This window comes from Pezoporus wallicus, unplaced genomic scaffold (genome assembly GCF_028554395.1).
Source record: "Pezoporus wallicus isolate ANWC-B61680 ecotype Strahan unplaced genomic scaffold, APGP_CSIRO_Pwel_v1 contig_5767, whole genome shotgun sequence".
Taxonomy (NCBI): domain Eukaryota; kingdom Metazoa; phylum Chordata; class Aves; order Psittaciformes; family Psittacidae; genus Pezoporus; species Pezoporus wallicus.
In genome coordinates, this window is record NW_026640599.1 from 7,775,452 (window position 1) to 7,802,437 (window position 26,986).

Here is a 26,986-nt window from a genome sequence, read left to right on the forward strand (position 1 = left end):
CTTTTTTTTTCTTTTTTCCTCCCACTCTGATACTCCAGATATCAAGCCAGAGAATCTCTTAATAAGCCACAATGATGTGCTGAAGTTGTGTGACTTTGGTAAGTTCAATAGATACTTGCTTCTTAACCTCTTTAAAGAAAATCTCTTGCAGTGGAGTTTTGCCTTATCCTCATAGGAGTTCTATGTATGTACATAAATATGTACAGTTTAAAACCTTTTTAGTGGTCAGAATTGGTTGCTTCTTCAGGTTGGTGGCTAGTTCTTTAATTCAAAAGACCTGTGGGCTTAATTTTCATGCCCTGTTAAACACCTGTATTAAAATGCAGATAGAAATGCTGCATTTATCTTTTCTTAAATTTGACAAGGCTTTTACTAGCAGTGTTTCTGGCACCCAGCTGAAAAAAATGCAAATGACAAGCTGATTAGGAGGCTACCAAAACTGTATGTGTATCTGTCCGGTGTATTTAAAAGATAATTTTTCCTTGTTTAGTAAAGATACAGTAAATTTGCAGGTTTTGTTTTTTCAACCACTGGCTTTCAAGGACTGTTATGTGTGTAGTTATGGGTAAAAATTTGTGGTTACATTAATGAAAGAATAGCATGTCCACATATGATTAATGATTGAATGGTTGGAGCTTAGAGTTAGAGTTGTGTATGTAACGTTAACTCTGGTGTTTCCTGACCTATAACTACCTATTTAATGTCAGATTTATGGCTTTGAAGAATCAGCACACAAGCACAAGGCGAACTTTGCCCATGTGAGTAATCCCCAGAAGACAGCAGAGCAGAGTGTACGCTGTTCCAACAATCTATTTTTATTCTGAGTGCTACATAAACACAGAACAAAGTATTTTTCCCTCTAAAAAGCTTACAATTTGGCTTGGTAAATAAAAAAAAAACATTCCATAGTGCTACCCAAGGGCACTTTTCATGAGTGGTTTGTAAGCTGTCATTTCAAACCTCTGCAATTTTGAATGAAAAGAAGAACTGCAAAAAAAAAAAGAAAAGGAAAAAAGATTGAAACAGGTTTTTTAGGAGCACAAAAAAGGCATTTTTCATTTGCAGTGCTGCTTATTTCTTTTAATCCTAAAAGCATTTTTGGTTAAGCATTCTGAAACAATAAACATTCTAGGAAAAGCCTCAGAAGATTTTGTCTGTGTGAGTACTTTGAATTAAGGGCAATTTATTCTGCATTTTAAGGAACTTCACAGCTCTGACAGAGCACCATGGTAGAGTGTGTGGTGCCCTCAGTACCTTTGCCTTTTTGGTGCCTTTGTCTTTTTGGTATCGAGAGACATCCTGTCTGTGGTGCCTTTGTCTTTTGGTATCAACAGACCTCCTGTCTGCAGTGCTGTGGCCACCCTTCCCTGGCAGCTCTATGCCCAGGCTACCCTGGCACCATTGCACAGAGCAGGTGGGCAGGATTTTTCTCTTACCCTACACTCATTTTCAGGGCCTTGCCCCCCCTTGCAAAGGAAACCCCTCTGGGGTTGGCAAGTTGAGGCTCTCCCACTCGGGCTGGTGTAGCATACACCTTGCTTCCTCTCTGCGCTAGCTTTGCGCAGTTAGTGAGCACAGGACCCAATCACTGCCTTTCACAGAGTTTAACAACCAATCAGCAGGCAACACCTGCCCTTGACCAATGTCTGCTCCAATCAGAGCTAACGGCATCACAAGCAAGAACACCCAATGAGGTCCTCATGGGAACTGTTCAGCCTCAGCTCCTTCCCTGTCCATATGAAAGAGCCTTCCCTGGCCCTTGCCCTCCCTCCCTCAAGTAACATTCACCGTTAGTGTGAACTCATGTCAACATCCTCTGTGCAACAGTATTACAAGCTGAACAAATGGTACAATTGTGTCCTGGATATCAGTTTTCTCACTAGATGATGTGAATTCTACTAGCAGTGACATTTGTGGTCCATTGCTTTGCTCATGCTGTATGCTACAGCCATATTTTCCTTCTGCTGTTGGAAAATACATGCAATCAGAATGTACTCATGGTGCTCAGCACAGTCTCAGGGAAAGAAGACTAAATTGTGGGAATTTCTGTTTTTCTTACTGTTTACACGTGTTAGTGTGAATTTTGATCAATATTTTAGATTTAGTTGAATTTAAATTTCCAAGTAACTCTTATAATTTGGAATCAGTTTTAATTTTTTAGTCTCATGGCTAATTGACATTATTGCTGGTAGCTTAAGCTATTACTATAAAATGTCTGTCAGAACAATATTAGCCACAAGTGTTTCCTGAACATGTACAGATTAGGAGATAAGAATTCACTTTATAAAATGTCTGTGTACCTAACTTAATTCTTATTTTGGAACACAAGTACTTGTCACATACAGTGCCACATTCCTTATACGACAGCAAACGCAAAGAAGAGGTTTATGCATCCATCCCAATGTGTATATAGAAGTAATTAGAGGTTTCTGAATAGCACACTGGACAAAACAATCTGAATAGAAAAGTTCATTAATTTTTAACAAAATAGTTCTTCATAATCTTTGTGCAGTGTGTTCTGTACATATTGTGCTAGATAAAAATGAGACTGAATGTGGTGCTTGCCTGGACACATGTTGTGTGGGTGTCCTTTCTGCCAATAGGAGTGGAAAAAAGAAAACAGTACAAAATGCCGATTACAGCAGATGCATCTGACTGTTGGGAATAGGCTTTCTGATTAATGCGTTTGCTGTTTCAACACCATGGTTTCAGAAATACTTGTTTTAGCAATCTCTTAATCTCTGTCCGATGCGTAAGCATAGAAATCATGAAACACAGGACTGGAAAAGACCTCAAGAAATTCTCTAGTTCTTCCACCTACTCAAATAAAGGACTAAGCATGTCTGTGTCATTCTTGACAGGTGTTCACTTAGCTTTCTCTTGAAATTCAGAATAATGGTGGTTACCTAGTGTTTCTAAGCATCTATTAGAATCACAGAATCATAGAATGGTTTGGGTTAGAAAGGACCTTAAGATCACCTAGTTCCAACCCCCTGCCATGGGCAGGGACACCTCACACTAGACCATCTCACCCAAGGCTCTGTCCAACCTGGCCTTCAACACTACCAGGGATGAAGCATTCAACTTCCCTGGGCAACCCATTCCAGTGCCTCACCACCCTAACAGGAAAGAACTTCTTCCTTAGATCCAATCTAAACTTCCCCTGTTTAAGTTTTAACCCATTACCCCTTGTTCTGTCACTACAGTCCCTAATGAAGAGTCCCTCCCCAGCATCCCTATAGGCCCCCTTCAGGTACTGGAAGGCTGCTATGAGGTCTCCACGCAGCCTTCTCTTCTCCAGGCTGAACAGCCCCAACTTCCTCAGCCTGTCTTCATACGGGAGGTGCTCCAGTCCCCTGATTATCCTCGTGGCCCTCCTCTGGACTTGTTCCAACAGTTCCATGTCCTTTTTATGTTGAGTACATTAAAATACTTACATGTCATTAAAATGTTAGAATGTTTTACTTTATGTCTAAATTTAAATTTACCTCATTTTCTCTATGAATTTTCTCTGTAAGAAATTCAGTCTTCTCCTTTTTTCCTTACACCTTTTTCTTGACATCTCTCTTACTGTGGTCTGAGTAGTTTAAAGTCTGTCCTTGAAAATTCTTATCTTGCTTGTTCTCTCTTAATACATCATCATTCATTATTTGCAAGTGCTATGGCTTTCATTCTTGCTCTCACCCAAATCATCTTCTGTCTTGATCTTCTAATCTATTCCTTCTCACTGTTTAGAGTTGGGTCTAATCTTCTCCGTAGTTACCTTCTCTTATTTTGTATCAAAAAATTGTTCCTGATACCTTAGCACAGTTTGGAAGAAGAAACAATATCCTAACTCCACCACAACAACAACAACGACAAAAAAGTCCTTAGAAAATATTATGCTTTTTGAATTCTCTTGTCCATCACCTTTCAGCATGGTATCATAGAGTCAGTGTAGTAGTGAATCCATAGAATGGTTTCTTACCATCACCCAACACTGAAGCCCATGACAGTAATATTCCTTTGTCTTGCCACATCAAATCTAGCCTGTAAAATTGAGGGCTGATTTTTCAGACTATGTTAGCTGCTGGTGGTTTCTGGAGTGTGACAAGATTCCAATAAACTGGCTAGGAGGGAGGAGGATGCATCCTGGACTTGTTAATTTTTCTGGGGCACATGAGGTGGTGGGCTTTCAGGCTCATGCGTTATATTAGCACATGAGTTTATTTGTATCATGTCACACCTTTCCTTATTTCCTACCGCCCTCCAGTTTGGAGCTTCCCACTGTTCATTTTGGCAGTCCCAGTTCTTCAGTGTAGCTCCTGGTTATCTTCTCTCTCTTCTTTAAATACATGAATGAAAGATTTTTCATGGACAAGATTAATCAGATAGGTCATGTAATTTGAAACAGAAACAGGGCTGCCTAACCAGTTCTAAATATAGTAATGTTTAGAAATTTACTCAATCCCAGTGTTACAAGTAATAAAAAATTCCTCTCCAGCAGTATCAGTAATGTTCATTAGACTTCATGGGAACAAAACAGAATTGTTATTATTTTGGGGCAACTTTAAAATATCTGTTCCTCATCATACATGCATTTTAATTTGCTAACTCTTGAAGATAGAGCTGTCTTGACAAAAACAACAGCTGTAACCTATGCCATTAACACATTTATCATTGTTTTCTCAAATCAATATTATAATAGTAATAATGGCTGGGCTCCCTCACAGAAAGCTGCCAAATGAGATAGACTTTCAGAATTAAAAAATAAATAAATAAAAAAAAAATTGCAACCTTACAACCAAACTTGTGAGGGAAAAAAGATTTTGGCAGCTTCTGTGTAAGAACTCAGATATAAAGAAAAATGAATTTTGCATTGAAGTAGCACTTACTGGCTCTGAAAATTAAATTATACCCTATACCTCTGCAACACTTTGGAATTTTTATTCTTTCTTCATCACTCATGCAATGAGGGAAAGACTCATTGGGATTTCACTGAAGGGAATTTTGGACCAAGTTTTAATACCACATCCAAACTACAGGTCAGTCAGTCTCACCCTCAGGGAGGGAGTGTCCTTAGATGAGAATAATACATAGTTTCTTGACCAATTTAAAAATTTGAATGCAGTGAGACTGTAATAGTTAGGATCCATGACTGGAAGAGCATTGTTTCTAATGTTATGAATTCTGCAAGCAGCATCTCGGTGACATTTAGTGGCAATAGTTCAATAACTTGCACGCCATACTAACAGGTAACTTTTATCGATCTGTTTTGATTGTGGCAAAGCACCATAAGTAATAGCAAAACCCCACAGACTTCTGAGGAGAGTACACAAATAAGGTAGTCATTAAAACAGACACGCGCACTTTCACTGTTTTACCAATAAAAGCTTGCAATTCCACAGACAAGCAATTGTTGCAGAAATTGTTCTCTGCTAGGAGTTGTAAACAATTCACTTCTATATAAATAGGTGTGATCTCTTAACTGCCAAAATCCACAGTGTTAAGCATGTTGTATTTAAAATAGGATATAATCTTTTACACTGTTTCATTGACAGGCTTTGCTCGTAATCTCTCTGAAGGAAGCAATGCTAACTATACAGAATATGTGGCTACCAGATGGTACCGCTCACCTGAACTCTTGCTTGGGTAAGTACAATTTGCAGAACTATGATGATAAGTCTTGACTGATTCTTTATATTTTTTTTTCAAGCACCTTTTGTAAGATTTACACTGTTGAGAGCTGTTGTTGATTTAAAGAGAATATTTCAAGAGGCTTTCACATTTTCATTAAGTTTTTCTGTTTCCAAGTAAGTCAGTATGAATCATTGACATGTTGATCTGTCTTGAGCTGAGCACTGTTTAACTGATTAAAATATAAAGCTGAATTTATAACAGTTGTAGTTCAGATTCCTGCCTGCCCATCCTCTTTATAAGAGGTTTCCATGGTAGTCCTGTAGTTTAAGATATTCCATGAGCCTTGTGATAGATGTTACATAGCAATGGTAGTGCACCTTTCACCACACTACGCTCCTCTTCATCCTTTCAGTCAAAACTATAATTTGGTTTTCATTTCCAGTTACCCTTTACCAGCACTGCTGAAGTGCTGGTAAAGGCTCAGAAGGATGATGCTAGCTTTTTACTAGACAGGAAGAATTTATTGAAGGACATCATAAGGAAGGAGCAAAGGGAACAGATTTAGCATAGGATTTGTCACCTCCAACACTTGGTGCTGTCTTATTCCAGAAATAGGCAAGCCAGCTGTAACTGAAAAATATCTTGAAACAGAGGTTGAGTTGTTGGATTACAAGTTTCAAAAAGACAGTGAGATATGGTTTCAGTTCAATCTTTGTTCCAGTCTTTATTCTTTTTATATGCTTTTTCTTTTACATGAGAAGGGTTCTCCAGTCATTCTGCTCAAAACCTAAAAATCCAACAGAGATTCTTGGAATAAGTTGGATGTTTACGAAATTTTTTACAAATTCAACAAGCAAGAACTCAAGCATACAGAAAAGGAGTTGCATCAATCTGTAGTAGGAACAATGAACAACCACAAGTGTGTAATGCATTACCTGTTGTACAGTTGAGGTAGGCAGCTAGACAAACTTGCCGAGTAACAGAATCTTAGAGTGAAAAATCATGAACTGTCATAGAATCATAGAATAGTTAGGGTTGGAAAGGACCTTAAGATCATCTAGTTCCAATCCCCTTGCCATGGGTAGGGACACCTCACCCTAGACCATATCACCAAAGGCTCTGTCCAACCTGGCCTTGAACACTGCCAGGGATGGAGCATTTACCACTTCTTTGGGCAACCCATTCCAGTTCCTCACCACCCTACAGTAACGAACTTCTTCCTTGTATCTAACCTGAACTTCCCCTGTTCAAATTTAAACTTACTCCCCCTTGTCCTGTCGCTACAGCCTCTGATGAAGAGTTGCTGTCCGGTGATTCTCTACTTCTTCAATGTTTGTGACTTTAGAAGGAATGTCACAGAAGTCTACAACTCTCTTCACACAAACTTCCATTCTCTACATTCCAATTTTGTCCTACATGTCTTACAAACCATTTTCAAGTCTATAGTTTCTCCTGACTAGAGTATCCATGTTGCCTCTTCTGTTAAGTACCTTTATTGCTGACCTGGTATCTTTTGTTACTAGTAGTTTAGAATACAAGGCACCATCTTCCTTACCACACAACATTGCTTGTGCACGCAGACTACACATCAGAACTCCTCCCCAAACCCCCTCCTGTGATTTTGCTCCAAAACAGGAATTACCTATTTTATGATGCTTTCACTGCTGCCTCACCTGTGTTTTTTAAGAAATAGTTTTCAGGGACATTCTGTTTTCTCTCTAATTAAAAATTCCACTGTGTGAATGCTGCAATGAAGATTTTATGTTATTTCTGTTCTTGCAGTGGCCAAACCCAGGATGCCTATCCACCTGTTAAGCATAATGGAAAAAGAAATGTAATGCAGAAATAGAGCAGAGTCATTAACCCCTTGGAGAGCAGAGAAGTTAATGGTAGTTTAACTGGGAATGGTAACTGCTTCACAGTCAGAAGACTATTCCTGTACATAAGATTTTTCACAAAGGTAGCCAGATCGCTTGGGGTACTTGGGAATTCTGCTCCTGCTGACTCACGCAGTGATATGTCAGGCAATCCATGGCAGAAACAGAGGGCTTGGTATTTGAGGTAGTTTCTTTAATATGAAAGTCTATTTTTTCTGTGTTGTAAGGAAGCAGGCCATGGGAAATATGGCCTGTAAATTGAAACAGCTCAGTAAGAAGACAGTGTCAGTTAGTGAAAGACGACATTGTGTGTTCGCTTTACAGAGCCCCTTATGGAAAGGCTGTGGATATGTGGTCTGTAGGCTGTATCCTGGGAGAGCTGAGTGATGGGCAGCCCTTGTTTCCTGGTGAGAGTGAGATTGACCAACTCTTTACCATTCAGAAGGTGCTAGGCCCACTGCCAGCCGAGCAGATGAAGCTCTTCTATAGCAACCCACGCTTCCATGGCTTGCGGGTAAGAGAAAGCTTTGTTCTTTTTTTTGTTATTTTGTTTACTCACACAGTATTGACAGTATTGTCATTCTTGCTGTGAAAGTTCTTTTCATTTACATTGTGCATTATGTATCGCATGTGTTTCTGTGTACGTATAGGATATTTAGACTATAAGCATTCATAATTTAAAGTAAAATTCTGATCACACCAGTACTGAGTTTATAAATGTGTTATTTCTACTGCTTAAAGTTGAATAAAAATTTTTCTTTCATTTCTTTCACTTTTTTGACATGCAAGTTAGCATTTATACGCAGCTTAGCATTACCCTGCAAATGTGAAATTTAGTGGCATAACTCTGTCAGTTCAAGGTATGGAAAATGCATGACTGCTATCTTCAGGCTACTGTGTTGGAATAATCTAAGCCACAGATGCTGCTGGCAGAAGACCATTTTGCCTTTTGACTTATAGTTGTGGAGAGTTGATGTAAGCCACATGAGTAAAAAAGCTCTTCTTAATGTTAGCATTGTTCCCCTTCCAGGGATTTGCTAATAACATGTAATGACAGACACACTAGTGTGAAGAAGCTGCTCAAGCTGGTATGTGCAATATGGCAAAATCCCAGAAGCAATATACATAAGTAATAGCTTTGTTATCTTTACAATCACTGACCAGGTATTGTTACTCATGTTTCCTTATAACTCAGTTTTGGTTGGCATTTTTTATTCATGAATGTTGCTTAGAAAGGTGAATCTTTGTTCTTGACAAATGGCCTGATATCATTAGTGTAAAAACCCATAAAAAGGAGTAGAAGACCTAATCTGTGCTAAAGACTCAAGATTTGAGTTTTACCCTGTAAAAGAGAAAATTTAGAGAATGAGAGGGAAAGAGAGGGGACCTCGTTGTGTTAAAGCGTCTTAAAAGTTGTTATTGATTGGGTTTAGCTGTTGATGATAAGAAAATAAATACTTGGGTTAAGGTGTTATGATAATTATTTAGGTATTAGGATAGCTATTTCCTAAGAGTTTTTGTTGAAGTTTGTAGATCTCCATTGGTGAAGGGTTTAAAACAATTACTAGATGAGCATTTCTCGCAAGTTCCTATTTATATTTGATCCTGTCTAGAACAGTGGACTGGATAGGATTTCCTGTTTAAAAAATTTATAACCCCTTATCAGGAAAGCAGTGCTTTAAAAGTTGTAAGCAAAATAAATTACTGCTTCTTCAACTGTTTTACAGCAGTTTTAGTTGTGCAGTGTAATCTGATTTGGATAAATGCTCTGTAATGTCTTAGGATGAGATTGAAGTATCTTTGTTTTGTAGCTTTAAAATACAGTAATTCAAGAAGAGAGCATGGACTTAACGTGATTAACACAAGGTTGAGAGTTACGAGTCTCTGCTCTCATCCTGGATCAGTGGTTTATTACTAGCCCTCAAACGTGTTGCTGCCTTCTTAGCTCCATCTGTAAAGTCAGGATACTAGTGATGATGACAGTGACATGTGCCTTCTAATAAAAAGCATTTTTTAAACACTTAAGTAAAATCTGATTAATGGCTTAAAGATGAAAATACTGAAAAAAATTGTTTCTGAATGTGATATTCAATAGTTACATCATGGGATTCATGCTATAAGACAACCTTAAAAGTACATTTTTCTGAATGTAGCATAATGTTTAGCAGTGGAAGATTTTCTATTGCAGAGTAGATAGAGGGTAAGCTGTAATCATGCAAATTATTATTTACAAGCTGAATCTGGCTCTGGGTATTCACAAGATTGAAGCTAGCCATGCTGTGGAATTGTTTATCCATATGTTTAGGTTTTGTGAATTTCTACATAACTGTAACTGTGAGTACTGCCATACTATAGCATGGGATTTTTAAAATCCTAATACGAACACTCCAGCACCACATGCACTTGTATACAGATTTATATTTACATTCTGTCTTTTCTGCTCATTTCCTCCAAGAATATATATATATATGTACACAGTTTTCCTCAGTTCTGAGGTTTAGGGGGTATTAGTAATCTCTTTTCAGTCCTTCTGAGGGAGAAATATCCATGGAATGTTGAATGCCTAAAGAAAATAAAATAAAATGGGATCATAAAGTACCAATAGGCTCATGCCTTTGTGGAATGTGAGTGATAATGTAGAGCTGTAAATATTGTTCTGCAAATAAATCATAAATTGGAGAATCTGAACAATTCCAGTGAATAGCCATCTCTTATTACTGCTTTGCATGGCTTTGGCACATTTTCATGTTTCCTTGATCATTCCAGATGTAAAATCTTCTTTATGATAGTCATTCTTCATGAAAACAAGTATGTTTTGCCATTTGGTTCATATAAAAAGTGGAGAAAGCATGGAAGCCATGATTCATCTAAATTGATATCTAAGATGAACACAGCAGACTTGGACTTAAAAATTCTCAATCATTAGCAAGCCATTTCAAAAGAAAGCAGAGTAAAGAGAAAATTATAGGACTTACAGAGAATTATAGAGAATATTTAGGAACAAAAACATGTAAACTAACGTTCTTTCATTTTCCTTCAAAGCTCACATAATGTAATTTATGAAAAATAATGCTAGTACAAGCAATTGGCAGCAATTCATAGTGGTCTAACACATGTATACAGTGCACATGCAATGCAGTTTACTTCCAAATAAAATTCATTTTTGGAAATGAATGTTAATTCTGGGTTGCTCTTTAAAGCGTAGGTTTGATGGTATATTTAATCTGAGGAAGGTGATCATGTAAATATAGGCAAGCCCTAGATGCGAGAGCTGAAAAATGCAAAAGTGAAAGTAAAGGAATGAAAGTCTTCAGTACCTCTGCTCATTGGCATTTTTAGACCAAACATATAGTTCTCATCTGTTTTAATACCATAGCAAACACCCATGTAAAAATTTTATCTTCATCTTTGTGGATGTTTTGGTTTTGTTGTGTTTGTCTTAATCACTGACTTGAATTTTATTGCTTTCTTGTATTTCCAGTGATTTTTAACCATAACTCAGTATTTTATGTGGGTATATTTTATGTATGACTTGAGTCCATTTGAACATACAATGATGGCTTTCATGTACCTGTAGGCAAGAACACTATGTCCTTCCTATTGTCAGTATTCTTGCTTTGATGTCTTAGCTTAAGATGACTTTTTAGAAAATACTTAGGATGTGGATGGGATCAAGCCAGGCTGCAACTGAAACACTTTCATAGTATTAGGCAAATTCCACAACTCTCTGAACTGCTAACAAAGAGTCTGGATCTCAGTTGCATAGCTATGGATAAACGGTGATTAATGCAATTGGCTGGCTGATTGCTGGTTTGGTTTGTCTGTTTTCCAGTCTTCTCTGGTATTCAAATGCGTATTTCTCTAAAATCAGCATAAGTTAGATCCATGAGGGTTTTTATGCCTCTGTTGGAAATCCAGCCTTAATTTCTAATTCTGGAAACACTGGCATATATGTTTAGGTTTTAAATTTTAACTTACAGCACTGAAATGAGTTTATCTGATGTTTGTTGTCAGGTCAATGCAGTCAAGAAATGGATCTTTATCTGTTTCTTTTCAGCACATTGTACTTGATGGTACATTATAGCAGTGAAATAGCAACTTTCATTTGATAAGAAGAAAAATTCTGTCTGTTTTACTTTTGCTTTGCTAACAAAGCAAGCAAAAAAAAAATTAAATAATCTGTGCTTTTTCTTTCTTCAAACGGTTTGTGCTTCTCCTGTTCTTTCTAGACAGGGTTAGTGTCAAATACTGCCTTCATGAGGTTTTGTCCAGACTCTAGTTGACAAAAGGTGCCCTCCAGCAGCATGTACTACTTCTCATGGTGTTGCCAGTTCTTACTGCAGCACGACCACAGGAGTAATCCTGAGTCTTAAACCTTTGGGGTTTTGATACTTTTCGCTCAAACCTTGATGGAAATATCTGTTAATCATTAGCATTTATTTAATACTGTATTTACTCTCTCAAATTTTCTCAAAGCTATTTTTAATCTTTAAAAGTATGTATTACTTAGGTTATTTCTGAATCTAACCTCCCACCTTTTGTTAATCGTAATGCTACAAACACATTTATAAAACTAAATTGATTATTTCTTATTTGAGAGAGGTTCCTTGACTGCGCTGCTGATCAAGAATTCTTTCTTTGGTTGAGCAAATGCACGTTATACATGAACAGTTATTTGTTTTCATTATAATGTTATTTTATTGTTTCATGAATCAGTAACTTTTTCAGTGCCAATGATTCCCATTAATTACATGCCTTGATTCATTATGTAGTTTCTGGTTTTGTAGTACCGTATTCATGTATACCTTGTTTACATTGCCAGTATATTTATGCTATATTATTTTTACAGTTTCCAGCAGTCAATCATCCACAGTCTTTAGAGAGAAGATACTTGGGAATTTTAAGTGGTGTAATGCTTGATCTTATGAAGGTAGGAAAATGTGTTTTATTTTCTGTCTGTAATATGTAGAGAAAGATGAGACTTTCTGTATTTGTTTCCCAGTATAATACATCTTAAAAGTACTTGTGAGCTTCCTTTGAGATATTTTGATACCACCATTGTTTGTAGCAAGGCTTGATGTTTCCTAGGAATAAGGAAGAAACACCCCTTGCAAATGCCAGGAGAGTGTTCAAGTTGGACTGATTTGATAAACAATATATAATGCAGAAAAAAGAATCACTATCATTTGCAGCAATACGCATTCACACTGACATACATTCAGATGCACAGGTTACCTTAGTAATGCTGGAGTATGAGCTCTCAACCAGTAAAAAATTTAGGTAAATCTACAGAGTATTTAGGCTAATCTGAGTTGATCATTTGTTGTTGGAATAGCATGAGGATGTGGACAGTTGTCAAAGACAAATTTGAAGCACAGTATTTTTTTTTTAATCTAAGCCCTTAATCTGCCTGCCTTCCTTCACCTCTACACAGTGTGTATGCTAAATTACTCTTCAGTCCTGTTTTGGAACAAGTCAGCTAGTTACCCATGGCCAAACTAGGACATGGTCCTGAGAGAGTTTCTTACAGGGGATTAGAGTAAACTAGCTGCCCTCAAAATGGCCAAACATCATAAACCATAGCACTATATATTTGTGCCATGTTTCTGGGTATGCAACATGTATTATTGTTTTTATTATTATACTATAAAAACATCGCATGGTAGGCTGCAGTACAACCCTCCCTTTATTTCATCCACCGTAAGCTGAAAAAAGAAGTTATAATGTCAAAAATTAGGTTTAGAATCACAAGGGTACCACCTAAGAATTAAAGGCAATCTGGGACAAGCATGAAGTGTGGCTATGGCTAATCAATTCTAAACTAAATGAGTGGTCCCAAGCCCATCTGTGCCAGTTGTCTTGGAAACCAAAGGTCAGCTGCTTTGGGGTATACTTGTGTGTTTACTTGCTTTTAGCAGTACTGATGCAACCAGCAGAAATACACCAAATTTGCTCTACTCTTTTCTTCAACACAACTGGTTCAAATTGCTTTCATTTAATCTCCCTGCCTTGTGAAAAGAGTCAGCATAGCTTTTATCTTGGTTTCATGGAGTCTGCAAAATGAGGTACCTCAAAACCTGCTGGTTTTGATATTGTACCTTCTCTTCTATTTTTTAATTCACAGAAACTTTTTTCTGGAGTCATGGTTAGCTGTAGCTCGAGCTGTAGTAGCAGGTATTGCAGAACAGCAATTTCAACATCATTCTTCAGACAACTGTTACACATGCTGGTGTGAGATTTATTTTAATTTTATCCTAATTTTTATGTTTTATCTCAGTGTCTTCTGGGTTCTTTTGGTGTGATTTAAAAGTTACAAAGTTGTCAAATGAAGCACTGGAATTTTAGGGAAGCAAGTTTTCTGTCCGTATTTCTCCCTATGAGGTGGGAAAGGTGAGGGATTCTGTACAGGGGATACTTTGTGTTTGACCTACATTACGTACTTCAGGACTTGGAACGTTTGAAAGAATAAGCAAAAGACTACAAGGAACAGAAGAGACTTGTGGTTAAGCAGCTACAAATGCTGCAAATACTTTGCTATATGTCTGTCACTTCTCCAGACACTGGACAGTCTGGCACATGTCTGCGCTTGGTGTGTTTCTCATTATCTACATTCCCAGGGATACCTCAGATCTGATTACTAGATTACTCAATAACCTACACTTCAATTTATGCAAGCTGAAGTAAGGAGTTATTGATGTATCTCTGTTTAGAGAGCATTTCTGGGCTAGATTAATGAAGAGACACGCATCTGGCCCTGTTGGTTTCTTACTCCTTCCATCTTCTTCACAAATCATGCTGTTTTTCAAGAATGTATTTTGGGGTTGGGAGCATGTGATGACTTGGGCAAAAAGGCATTGAGTATTTCAGTCTTTTTTTAATATCATCTGTCATCCAGTTGTCTCCCATATTCAGCTGCAGACATGCATTTACTCTGAGTAGTTGACTACTACAATATTTGTAGAACCTCTTCTTTCTACCCTTGGTGTTCTTCATTTGCCTTACCTCCAACTGGACTCGAGCCTTTGAAAGCGGCCTAACCTTTGTGCTAACACAGTGCTTTTATAATCTTCACCTTTGTATCTTGTCCTTGATTCTAGTTCTAATACACTCCTGTTTTGCATTTTTGTTCAGTAAGAAACTCCCTGTTTAGCCAGTCTGACCGTATGCAAATTTTTGAGATCTTCTGTACAATTAGATGATTTGTTACTGAACTCTCAAAAAATTTCTTCAAAAATCAAGTGGCTTTCTTGCATGCCTTTGATCTAATGGCAGTTTTTCAAGAGCTTTTGCACAGTTATTCCTTATAGAAGATTAAGTTTGCTATCCTGGCTCCCATCCCTGATGCTTCTCTTCCCATCCTTCCTTTGACTCCTAACTGTAATCATCTCATGGTTACTACAGACTGTCTTCTCTGATTTGTCACCAGTACTTTACTGTTGGTGAGCAGCAGGCAAGTGGAGTCAAGTTTTACCCTTGGCTGATTTGCTTCTCCAGCAGTTCCACTAGGAAATTGCCGCCAAGATAGTTTAGAAATCTTGGTCTGTACTCACTAATCACTGTAGTGATTATCAGTCACCAAGGAGGAAAGAGAAGTTAATCGTTCAGTACAGTTTGCCCCTTGAGAAAGGAAGATGCTGCATATCGTATGTCCAAACTACACAGGAATGTAGCTTGCCACTTGCTTTATTTCCTGAGCATTTTTCATTTTGAAGTACCTAGATCCTGTGAAGGGAAAGACTGTGGGCAAGTAGCCGAATGCGATGTTAATGCACATACAGATATGCATAGCACATGTGTATACACATGCACGTATACACAGTGTTGCTCTCTAGTCAACCTATATAACCCTTAAAAAATAGTTATTCTTTTTACTTAATAGCCATTCAGACTTTTATCCTTGCTGACAGTAGTGTATGTTCAAATATTCTAAAATAAGTTTTATATTGCCCTGTTCCTGTAAGAAACATTTCAGACTTCTCAGAATAGTTTTACCAGGTGTACTTGAACCCTAGAAATAAAAATCAGAACTCTTACATTTGTATTTTTTAAAAAATACTAACTTTAACAGATTATTTTTGTTTGGATAAGAATGTTACCATATGCTTGTTCTGCTTGTTAAGCCTGTTTCATTGTAGCATTTGTTACTGGTAAATTTAATAATTTTCATTCTAAAAAACATTTTTGCAAGGTGTATCTTGAAAAATATGTTTAAAATATATATGATTAAAACATGTATAGGTATATACATAAAACATTTTAAATTTTTAGCTATTTTTGTATTCTAAACATTTTAAGCACATATATATAACTGTATGTATGCATACTTACATTCATTATATACATATATATGTTTCATTATAAGCAAGGCTGAGAGCTTCCATCTCTTAAGTAGAACATAGGGGGGTTTTAAGTGTTTATCTTGTAGCCTGTGTAGTTTAATGCAAAATGAAATTAGTTTAGCAGTTGCATCTAATCACAGAAACTCTGTAGATTAAAAAACTATCCCAACAATGTTCTGAATTTTGTTATATTTTTTGCTGATGCAAATACAGATACTAACATTTAAACTTCGGGATTTGTTTTCCAAAGAACTTACTGAAGTTAGATCCAGCAGACAGATATTTGACAGAACAGTGTTTGAACCATCCTTCATTTCAAACCCAAAGACTTTTGGATCGCTGTGGGAGCTCACCTTCACGGTCAGCTAAAAGAAAACCGTACCACGCGGACAGCAACACATTATCTAACAGGTAAACATAGTCATTTCACTGTCATCACTGACATTTGGTCTGCCAATGAGTTGCTATCATGCTTACATAAACCATCGTCTACAAGAAAAGTAGTCATTTGACAGTTTAGGCATATTAAGACATATATACATGTTGACTGTCTGAATGAAGGAAATAGACACAGTTTTACTGTATCATAGCTACTCAATCTGAAATTTTTGTTAACTTTTTTGCATCAGGCTGAATGCTTTCTGTAAAAAATAAAAAAAATAATAAAAAAAGACAACATTCAAGCCATTTCTGCATATGACAAGGAAAATTAAGTCGGTTTACCTGTCTTAAAAACATGTTAGCCTTTTTCTTAAACAACACTGGCAATTTTGTGGCTTGGAGGGTTCCTGAGATTCCAAAGGAATGCTCTTTTCTTTGGAACGCTACCATTATTGTACATGTGCAAATCTGTCCAAGGTTTTGATATTTTAAAGTTCAAAATTTGCACAGATTTTTAGCAGCTAAGTGTCCTGAAAACTGTGTGCATTGGTCATGCTCCAGATTGTGGATGAACAGACTTTTTCTGTTGTGAATCAAGTGTAGTCTACTTGAACTTAACTCAGGGTGTATTTGCTCAGCAACTCCCTTGTTGGACCCACATAGCTTGAGAGAAGCCAAGTGGTTTTAATACATGAAGGAACCAGGTTTACTGGTGGATAGAGACTTCAGTACAAAAAGCCTCATGGTATTCCTCTGACAAAAGCTTTTATAAAGGCCACCCTCTGAAGTATAGTAGAATAATAGTGGATTGTAATTCTAGGCATGTTTTTTGATGGTTCTTCCTGTGAGATTAAAAAAAAAAATTACCCTTTTTAAGATTTGGGATGATGGAATATACACTCTATACTTTTTCAGAGATAAATACCAAAAAAGCTTTAGATAGGAGATATCTTCTTAGGAGAGAAGTTTTACCATTAGAGATGTGGCGTCAGAAAGAGGCCGCATCGAAACGTAGATCCCTGGGGAACTTCCTGCCTAAAAGGCTTGCCCAGCAGCTTGATTTAAAACTACTATATTCCTTATATTTCTAAGTTAAAAAAAAAACAAACAACTTCATTTTAACTAAAAAATATTTTAAACTGTCATTAAAATTGCTAAATTTTTATAAACTGTAATAGAGTGTAATACAAAAATTCTAGGTATATAAATGGCTAGCATTATCCACTTATAATTATCAACAAGATCAACAAAGGTACAAACTCATCTGTATAGTGAGCTTTCGCTTTAACACCCAGTAATATCTCTGAGTTACATTATCATAGATTTGATACAGAAATAAGTCAACTGTAAGTTAAGTTAACCTGGCATGCTAACAAGTACCGCTACAGCGTTGTTCAGACATGGCTAGCTTGCAATGCCGGAGTAAGTTCAGAAGCAGAACTGGTTTTATGCCAGAAAACCTGAGATAATAAATCCTGTTCAAATAAATTCAGTCTGAGTGTTTGCACAACTAACTCATATCTCAGTCCCATAATCCCAAAACCGAGAGCTGGGAAGTAGAGTAGAGGTTAAGGACATCACTAAGTAGCTCTGGACCAAGTCAGTCTGATTGCTGAACATCTTGGATGCAGCTTTGGAGATGAGCTAGTGTGCCAAGAACTGGGATAGTGCCAAGTTCAAAAAAAAGCTGGCGTTCCTGTGGTAGACATGGGTTTAGGTTTGATGTTGCAGGGCTTGCTCTGCTGATCTGAGATGAGGCTTACTCTATCTGGATGTCTTTACCAGCACAATAACCTCTTTTCCCCTCCCCCTCCAAATCAGACATACATTAGATGGCCTGGAGCATTGACTGTATCGAGTTTTTTTGACACTGCTGACGTATTTTATTGTCCTACCTTCACTTTGATATGCCAGGTGTATTTAAGATTTTTTTTTAATGAATATACAGCTAATTTTCATAATGTGGTGCTTACATATTGATGTGCACATATATTACTTACATGCTAAGTGTGTAAATATATGTTGGAATTTCTATGATTGGATTTTATATCCTCCTATTTTTCTTTGTCAGCAAAATCCATTAACCAAAGCTGAGTTTTTTTCCATCAGGGTATAACCAGAAAGAAACAACAGTGTACTACCACTTGCAAATCTGTTATTTGAGTGGAGCTTCTGATGCCTAGTTGGCAGTATTTGATCTTATTGCAGTTAAATTTTGTGGTTTTAAATGGCAACTCCTTTCTGAAATTAGTATACTTTTGTTGAAATTATTATATTATGAATATGTAATATGGTATATTAATGCTTCTTTATGCATTTTAATGTAGAAATCAAGCCAGCAAAAGTTCTGCTTTGCAGTCACACCACAGATCAAACAGCAAGGATATACAGGCGCTAGGTGCTGGTGGGCCAAGAGAAGAGGGTCTTCCAGCAAATGAAAGCTTTCTAAATGGAAGCCTTTCTGGAGCCGCACATAGTCCAATGCATGCAAAAAAATCAAGCAACACACCTGGATCTGGCAACAAGGATCTAGCCAATAATAACATGCCGCATCTTCTCAGCCCAAAGGAAACAAAGGCAAAAACAGAATTTGATTTTAATGTGGACCCAAAAACTCCTGATGGTTCAGGCTCAAAATACCTGAAGTCTAACACCAGATCTCAGCAGAACCGGCACTCATTTATGGAAACTTCTCAAAGCAAAACGGGGACACTGCAACCTGGTGATAAGCACAGTCGCCACAGCTATATTGATACTATCCCACAGTCTTCTAAGAGTCCTTCATATCGGACAAAGTCAAAGAGCCATGGGGTTCTGACAGACTCAAAATCTGTGGGCAACCTCTCTGAGGCCAGAGCCCAAGCTGCAGAACCAAACAGCAGTAGGTATTTTCCATCCAGCTGCATGGACCTGAACTCTCCTACCAGTCCAACTGCTCCTCGACACAGTGATAACAGAACTATGCTCAGTCCATCCGGAAGGAATAACCGCAGCGAAGGTACCCTGGACACCAGAAGACCACCAACAAGACACTCCAAAACAATGGAGGAGTTAAAACTGCCAGATCACATGGATGGAAGCCATTCCCACTCTCTATCTGCTCCACATGAATCTTTTTCCTATGGTCTAGGTTATACCAGTCCTTTTTCTTCACAGCAGCGCCCTCATAGACACTCTATGTATGTGAGCCGGGACAGAGTGAGGTCAAAGGGCTCAGAGGGTGGCTTAAGCATAGGGCAAGGGATGGCAGCCAGAGCAAACAGCCTGCAACTGTTATCTCCACAGGTGCAGCATAAGTCACTCACAAGATCTGTTGGCTCATCACGAGAAGACTGTACGGATGATACTAATAGGGTTAGTTCAAAATGTTGCCTATTATGGAAGGCTTACCTTCCTCTCTGTAGTTCATGTGGGACAGTGTCCTGCTTTCTGTCTTCTGTTTGCAATTATTTGTTTATTTGTCATGATGTAAGGAAGGGGATGTTGGGGTTTTTCTGAAGGGCTAAGTATTTCAAGTGCAAAATGAGAGGCTGTTTTATAAAAATGGTCTATGAATACCATTCTACTTCATTAGCAGTTCCTAGTCTTTACCTAGAATGTCTGATGTAATTTTTATCATACTGTTTTGCTTAATTAACCTTATTTGTGTTTTTATTTAGCTTTTCTCGTATGTGTTTGTTTGCATGTATTTCTGTTATGAATGCTAATGTTAATTTTTGAAGTGATATTTTCATGCACTTATAGCAGGAAGCTATTGCTGAAATGCCATAGAGGAATATCAAAACTTGCAGTGTCTGTTTTGCTTAGTATGATAAATAACTGGGTTAGCCTAGAGGTCTTATGTTGGAGAAGTAAATTGATCCCTTACAGGGATTACTGTCACTAGGTATCGTGTTATGTTTTACTGTGAACATTGTTTAATGAGTAGAGGAGGGGCTAGTTCTTCTATTGACTTACATTCCTTACACAGCACTTCTGAATTATCTGATGCTTTACACACCAGATATGTAAAGATGACTGCATTTGTCCACAGATCTTTAAATTGCTCTAATATTGACCAAAATTGGAGCAAAATAGTGCAGACAGAAGTACAAAAATGTTTAGTTCTGTATACGTACATCTGTGACTTCTAAGGAGAAAACACCTAGTACAGATTTGTTGACAAATTGGAAGAAGTCAAAGAGCTGCAAGTATTATTTAAGGTCTAAAATAATTCTTTATTATGAGAAACTAAAAAACCCTGCCTACTTAGTTTATGTATAGCTGACTTGATAGTGGTCTATAAATACCATTAAAAAGTTTTCAGATAGCAGTTGCCTCTTCATTCCAAGAGGGAAAAAAAAGATGTGATATGTTTTTTCATACTTACCACATCTCCTCCATTCAGGACCATGTGTATTCACACACAAGAAAAGATCTCATTAAAATAGGAGAAAATACAACAACAAAAAAAAAGAAAAAAAGGAAAGAAAACGCTACTTAGAAAGGATTACAGCAGCTCCGTTTCAAAACTTTTTGTGTGTGTGTGTGTAGTCATTTCTCATTTCAGTCAGGTTAAATGTTACATATTCTTTAGGATGTTACTGTAAAAAGGCAATAGTACCAACATTTTGATGTTTGATTTGCTTAAGGTTTTGATTATAAAAGCTCATGCTACCTTGTATACTTCAATGCATTAGGATCTTTTTCTGCATGATGGAGCAGATATTAATTTGATAAGTAATTTAGATTTAATTTCATTTTATGCAGAGGCAGATTGTTTTTATCGGATCATTATTTGGTTTTTGATAATTGACGAAATTTAATGAGAGAAATTGATGTGTATTTAATTGCTTCAGTTTTTGTTCATTTTCATTTGCTTTGGAATACCTGATCATTTGCAAAGAACTTACCTTTATCTTTATAGTCAGTATTTTTAAAATTAAGCCTTAAGTCTGTATTTCAACCATCAGAAGTCTGAAAGGAGAAATACTCTTCTGAAAAGGATGGCAAGTCTGTAAATTTGTCTGGTTTTGTTTGTTTATTCTACTTTCAATAACAAATCAGGGTTAAGTTGTCAATCTTCTTATGACTTGTAAAGGCATTTTCACAAAGAAGGCATTCTTTGGTTTTCCCTACCCTCCCCCCCTTTTTTTCCTTCTGCATTCTGCATTAGAAATCAGAGAACTTCGGTTCCCTCAGGATTACTGAACTAAAAAATCAGAATAACATCAGTGTTCTCAAAGATTCTACACTGGTTCCCTATTATATTTTTTTTTTCTAGTCAGGTCTGCTGGTTCTCTCTCTCTTTCTCTGCTCATATTTTGTGAAGATTCTTCTCATCCATGTTTCGAGTTTCTCACTGGTTTCTCTTTTAGCGCTACCAAGTCCTTTTAAAGAAAAACTTTGTTTGCTACATATTACTTAAAAAAAAAAACCCAAAACAAACAAACACATACAAAGCAGACTTGCATTCCGTATTACTTTTAGGGCTTTTCAAGTGTCAGTACAACAATTGCTTAAAGGGTTCTTTTTAGTTTTAATTTAAATGTACACAAAAGGGGGCAAGCAGAAGAAAATCAAGCACAAGTTGCTATTGCTGCCTTATAATTGTAACACCTGCTGACAAAGAAGAGATGTCTTACATGAGTAGTAATCTAGTCAAATGCTTCAACCTCTTGTAAATTTTAGAAGTATTAAACTGTGTTTTAAATCAGTGCTGTAGCTGCACTTCTCATCTTGGCACAGTTTCTAGGGTTGCGTTAACTGTGACAGTGAGACCAGATCTTCATTAACAAAAGGCAAAATAGATTTTGTGAGTCCCTTGTAAAGTGAATTGAAATAACAATTTTTAATTCTGGTTGGGCTTTTTTTGTGGATTTGTTTTGTTAACATTTTTCTTGGACATTGTAGATATAAATTCTTACAGGGTTTTCAGTACAGTTTCCTGTGGGTTCTTGCAGAGAGCATTGAGTTTTATGTGGTTGGTCCATACCGCAGCATTTAAGAGTGGGGTTAAATCATATTTCCTGGCAAATTACATACATACGGATGTTTCTAAGGGCTTACTTAAGCTTTTGCTTCAAGTACTTCCAGGAGGTACTGCATTCAGTAGAGTAAGTTAGAGGTTATGATATTCTTTTTGCTATCCTGTCTGACTTAATTATTTAGCTTATATATTTCTTAGTTCAGGAACACGTCTTATTTTGCATTAAGTAGAATTTGTGACTGTTGGTACCTCTGGGTACTACTGTGTAACAGGTGATAAGAGAAAGTGCTTTAGTGTTGCAGTTGTCACAAATTATATACATTTCCTGTTTGCGTTTTAAAGATTACCAGTAGCAGAGTGACCAGATTCTATCAGAAATTAATTTAGCAAGGCCTCCAGTAAAAGCTTCCTCCAGAGATGTTACAGCTGTCTTTCATTCACGGCAAAAATCTGAGGGTCTGAATCATGCTTGGGACTATAAAATTACAAGTAGGAGGGAAAATTTTGTCAATGCCATTTTGGAAAAAGCAAGCAAGCAGCAAAACCAGATAATTGTTGATTACATAGTCTCTGAGTTGATATTGACAGTTGTTAATACCATGAAAGGAAAATCATATGTGGTTAAGTTTGGGGTTTCTTGCTTATGTATGTCGGTTAAAAACTGCGAATCAGTTTGTAATCCTTCATTTTAAAGAGTTGATCCTTCTTTTGTTTAGGGTGGGGCATATCATGATCCACACTCAGAAGATGGAGCATCTACTAAGGAGAATAGAATTCTGTATAATGACCCTGTTCCGAGAAGAGTTGGCAGCTTTTACAGAGGTAATTTTATGGTGGATCTTTGAAAATTAATCAGGAATTTTAACATGGAATGTAATGTAAGTAGTAGTAATTGATACAGTGAAGTATCATGAACAACTAAAAAAATTCATTGGAAAAAGAATTGTTACCTCACTTTCAGAGACTTGAGTTGACCTGCTAGGTTTTATGCAGTAGCTGTACTGGTATCATATTATTTCTTTCCAACTGATAACTTACTTTGATTGAAAAGTATATCCAGTGCAGTAGCTTGTCAAGCAAAAGGTAATTTATCAGGGGAAGTTGAACAAAATAAATTAGTATTACCAGAGTAAGCAGTTCATTAATGTTTTTCATTCATATTTTACATTCTTATTAACACTATATCTAACACATTTTTACTTGTAACACATTGACATACTTACTGATCTATTTCAGATTCTGTGGTGCATGGAACTGTAATGCTAGGTTTTAACTGCTCAAAACCTAGGCTCATTTATTTTGTTCAACTTACTAAAGATCAGGGTTTCCTACGAGTAAAAGCACACATATAATCCCAGTTAAGGATAAATAATAAAACAGGACCATGCATGTGCATATATATTTTTGTGTATGTGTATGTATATAAATACAAATAGATATTAATCATAGAATCATAGGCTGGTTTGGGTTGGAAGGGACCTTAAAGCTCATCTAGTTCCACCCCCCTGCCATGGGCAGTGTCACTTTCCAGGTTGCTCAGATCAGGTTGCTCAGAGCCCCATCCAGCCTGGCCTGAAGAGTGCCAGGGATGGGGCAGCCACAGCTTCTCTGGGCAACCTGTGCCAAGGCCTCACAACCCTCACAGTAAAAAACAGTGATTTCTGTTATGGTACTCAAAAGATGGTGATTCCTGAGCAGCTGCCTCATGGCTAAACCTGGGTAATCCTCTTGAAAAAGACAAGGCTGGTAAGAAGCTAATTACTGCCCTGCAAGTGTTATGAGGCTTGTGGGACTCCCCTGAACCTTAAGAAGTCCCAAACAGCTACAATTCGATTATGAGTCGCCTAATAACCTCAAGTAGAGACATAAATCTCCCACTGATCCTCTTCAGGTTGATCGGTTTGCTGTTGACGTGATTTAGACACGTTAAAATCTGCAAGTCTTCACAAGTGTCCTACTGCAATCTTAAAACCCGTGTGCAATATTAAAGATTGTACTTTTTTAATGCTTTTGAGTATAAGGTTTTACAGCATATGCAACAGAGAATCCTTAAAGATCCTCAATCCTAATTGCTTTTCTTAATTTTTAAAATATACTTCTAAAATTGGACATGGATTATCCTTCTTTTTTATACATAGCAAAACAAGTTCCAAGGAAGAATGACTTTCCATAATTCATGTGTTGAGGGAACTCTAGGTCTGAGGTTTATTCAGTTGCTTTTTATGAACTAGGGGTTTCTTCATCTTTAACTGTATCTATGAAACAAATACATTTTAGTTTTAAGACTTAATTATTGGTTTTGAAAAATGATACTGTATTTAAATAATACATTGATAACAGTATATGCAAAAGCTATGGAAAGAAAAAGTCATTATGAAACTTGAACAAAATCTTACAGATTCAATTTTGATAGCTAATGTAGTGTGATGCTGCAGTAATGCTACAGCTAGTGTCTGATCAATTTTTAATCCAATGCAGGTATTTCTGGTGATATTCATAATTCTAATAAATTTATGTTGTGGGTATGTGTAACCTGCTTTGAAAAATATATAGTACCTGATTTTAATTATTCCATTTTTAGTGAGTAATTCTTAATCCTAGTTATATTAAAATCCAAAGTATTTTTTTTCAGGATGGGTACTATTTTATTTTTAATGTCTAAGTGAAGACAAAGTGTAAACTGTAGTATTTTGTGTCTTTAATAACAGCATTCCAGTGTTTTATTCTATTTCCTGTTTTTAAATATCGATTGCACTTCTGGTTCCCTACAGATAGAAATGTTCTCAAATCTACTAACAACTTCCCCAGGTTCTGATGATGGTCTCATTTTACACCTTATGCTATGTTGCAAGTATCATAAAGCAACAGCTTTCCAAATTGCAAAAACAGTGTGGGGTTTTTTTCAGTCATACATAAAGTGCAACTGTGTCTTCACTCTCTTGTTTCTGTAAAAGAGGTATAAAAGAAGCAGACAACTGCAAGATGGGATTTTTGGCAAAGCTCAGGATATATTGTTTGTTATTTCCCTGTTCAGTTCCATCTCCACGTCCAGAGAGCACATACATAGAGAATAATGTGTCAAACAGAACCTCTGTGTTACCAGCAGACACCAGCACGGTGGGAAACCACTCAAAGAGACAAACCACCTTTGATACTTGGTGAGTTGTTACTTACACAGATGTGTAGAGAATGGCAGGAAAAAAAAACCAGGATTTTTAACAGGAGGGAAAAAAACACGTTTTTCTCAAAGTTTGCAATTACCTATACATGCTTAGCTGCTTCCTCTGACTATGCTGATATAGCATTGCATGTTTTCTGTCCCCCTTTGAGCAACAAGAAATACTTCATTGCACCATCACACTTGAGGCATTAAAGATTATATACTTTTGTCCAGTCTTTCCTGAATTTTTTCACGATTAATCTTTGATTAAAGATAATAGAAGGTGCTTGTTTTGCATATAGTATGGATAGCAATGCTGTAGCTTCATCTGTGATTCCAGAAGCATGAATTGTCAGATAAATGGAAAAGATATCAAAATGCATGTTTCCCTATCTAAAATAGAACTGTATTAACGAAGAATATAATATTCACCCTACAATGGGGACTGCTGCTCTTTTTGCTTACACACCACAGAAGGAAATCTGTACATTCTATGGAAAAATGGAAGTTGCATCTTACTGGCATATATTGAATTTAAAAGATCAAAAGTATCACATGGTTCCATTATATAACATAGAACACTTAACCATAATTATGCTAATAGTATGACAGTATATGCATATCTTTACAGGACTTGAAGGGAAATCTCTTAATTCTGTTGCTCTGAGAGCTGTTCAGCTCTAAAATATTTTTAATCTTCTACTTTGTTCAATCACAGCAAAGCACACTGAATAAAAATAAGCAAATGGAGTTTCGAAGAATTGGTAGGAGGAATGTATGCATTTGTGTGGTTCAACTATGCTTTGTACCACTATCTGAAACACTGATCTCTGAAAGTGCAATAAGATCATGTTATCTAAAGAACTGTTCCTGTGGTTTGTTGACTTAATGTGTTTTCAGATGAACAACCTGTGAATTACCTGCTTAAGAAGTGGGTGCAGGGTGGGGAAGGGAAACAAATGTTTCAGCTTGTGTTCAGGTTATATGCCATGTAATGGAAGATGTTTACTCCAGAACCCTTGTCACCTGCTCTGATTCACTAGAGTCTGCTTCCTATCCTTCAGTAGCTCTACCTACATCCATTTTGTGGAAGTTAGCTGAGGAATCCGATCATTTATGTAAAAAGGTGGTACTTATGTTGTGACTTACGTGGCTAAAGAAGGTATTTATTCCTGCTGTTGAACCCTTTTACATATTTTGTTGTCCTTACTGAATCTTTCTATCTTGCATATAAAATAAGCCAGCTGGAATCTTGTTTTGCTTTATATATCATTCAGCAATATATTATCTTTTATTATGTGGTCAGTGGAAAGAAACATGTAATGTTATTTTAACTCTGAACTAATAGCATGTGTTATAGAGCTGGTTGGGAATTTTTGAACTAAGTATTTTTCTTTGCTTACAATGCCAAATTACTGAAACAAAAACTTTTCAAAGGAACAGACTGAAATCCACTAACCTTTCATTGGGAAGATTCTTCAGCTCCAAGGTGGAATTGCCTGTCAAAACCAGGGATACACTCAAAATAACAAATATTCTGAGGTCAGCATTATTTTTTGGAATGTGAGGAACTCGAGTGCAGGGCCTTTGTTCTTCATTAAGTAAACCAGAAACTTGAACCTAGATCTTAGATCTAACAAGT

At 36.8% G+C, this 26,986-nt stretch overlaps 1 protein-coding gene across 2 annotated transcripts in view; it reads left to right on the forward strand.

The window, feature by feature from the left end:
• CDKL5 (cyclin dependent kinase like 5) overlaps window positions 1–26,986 on the forward strand; it is a 132,107-nt gene that overhangs the window by 91,613 nt on the left and 13,508 nt on the right. For both annotated transcript variants that reach the window (XM_057419697.1, XM_057419698.1), the window contains exons 7-14: window positions 39–98; window positions 5,541–5,631; window positions 7,821–8,010; window positions 12,346–12,426; window positions 16,086–16,246; window positions 18,544–19,570; window positions 22,901–23,006; window positions 25,219–25,342. In XM_057419697.1, coding sequence (XP_057275680.1) covers window positions 39–98; window positions 5,541–5,631; window positions 7,821–8,010; window positions 12,346–12,426; window positions 16,086–16,246; window positions 18,544–19,570; window positions 22,901–23,006; window positions 25,219–25,342 — 1,840 coding nt within the window. The remainder of the gene's footprint in view (window positions 1–38; window positions 99–5,540; window positions 5,632–7,820; window positions 8,011–12,345; window positions 12,427–16,085; window positions 16,247–18,543; window positions 19,571–22,900; window positions 23,007–25,218; window positions 25,343–26,986) is intronic.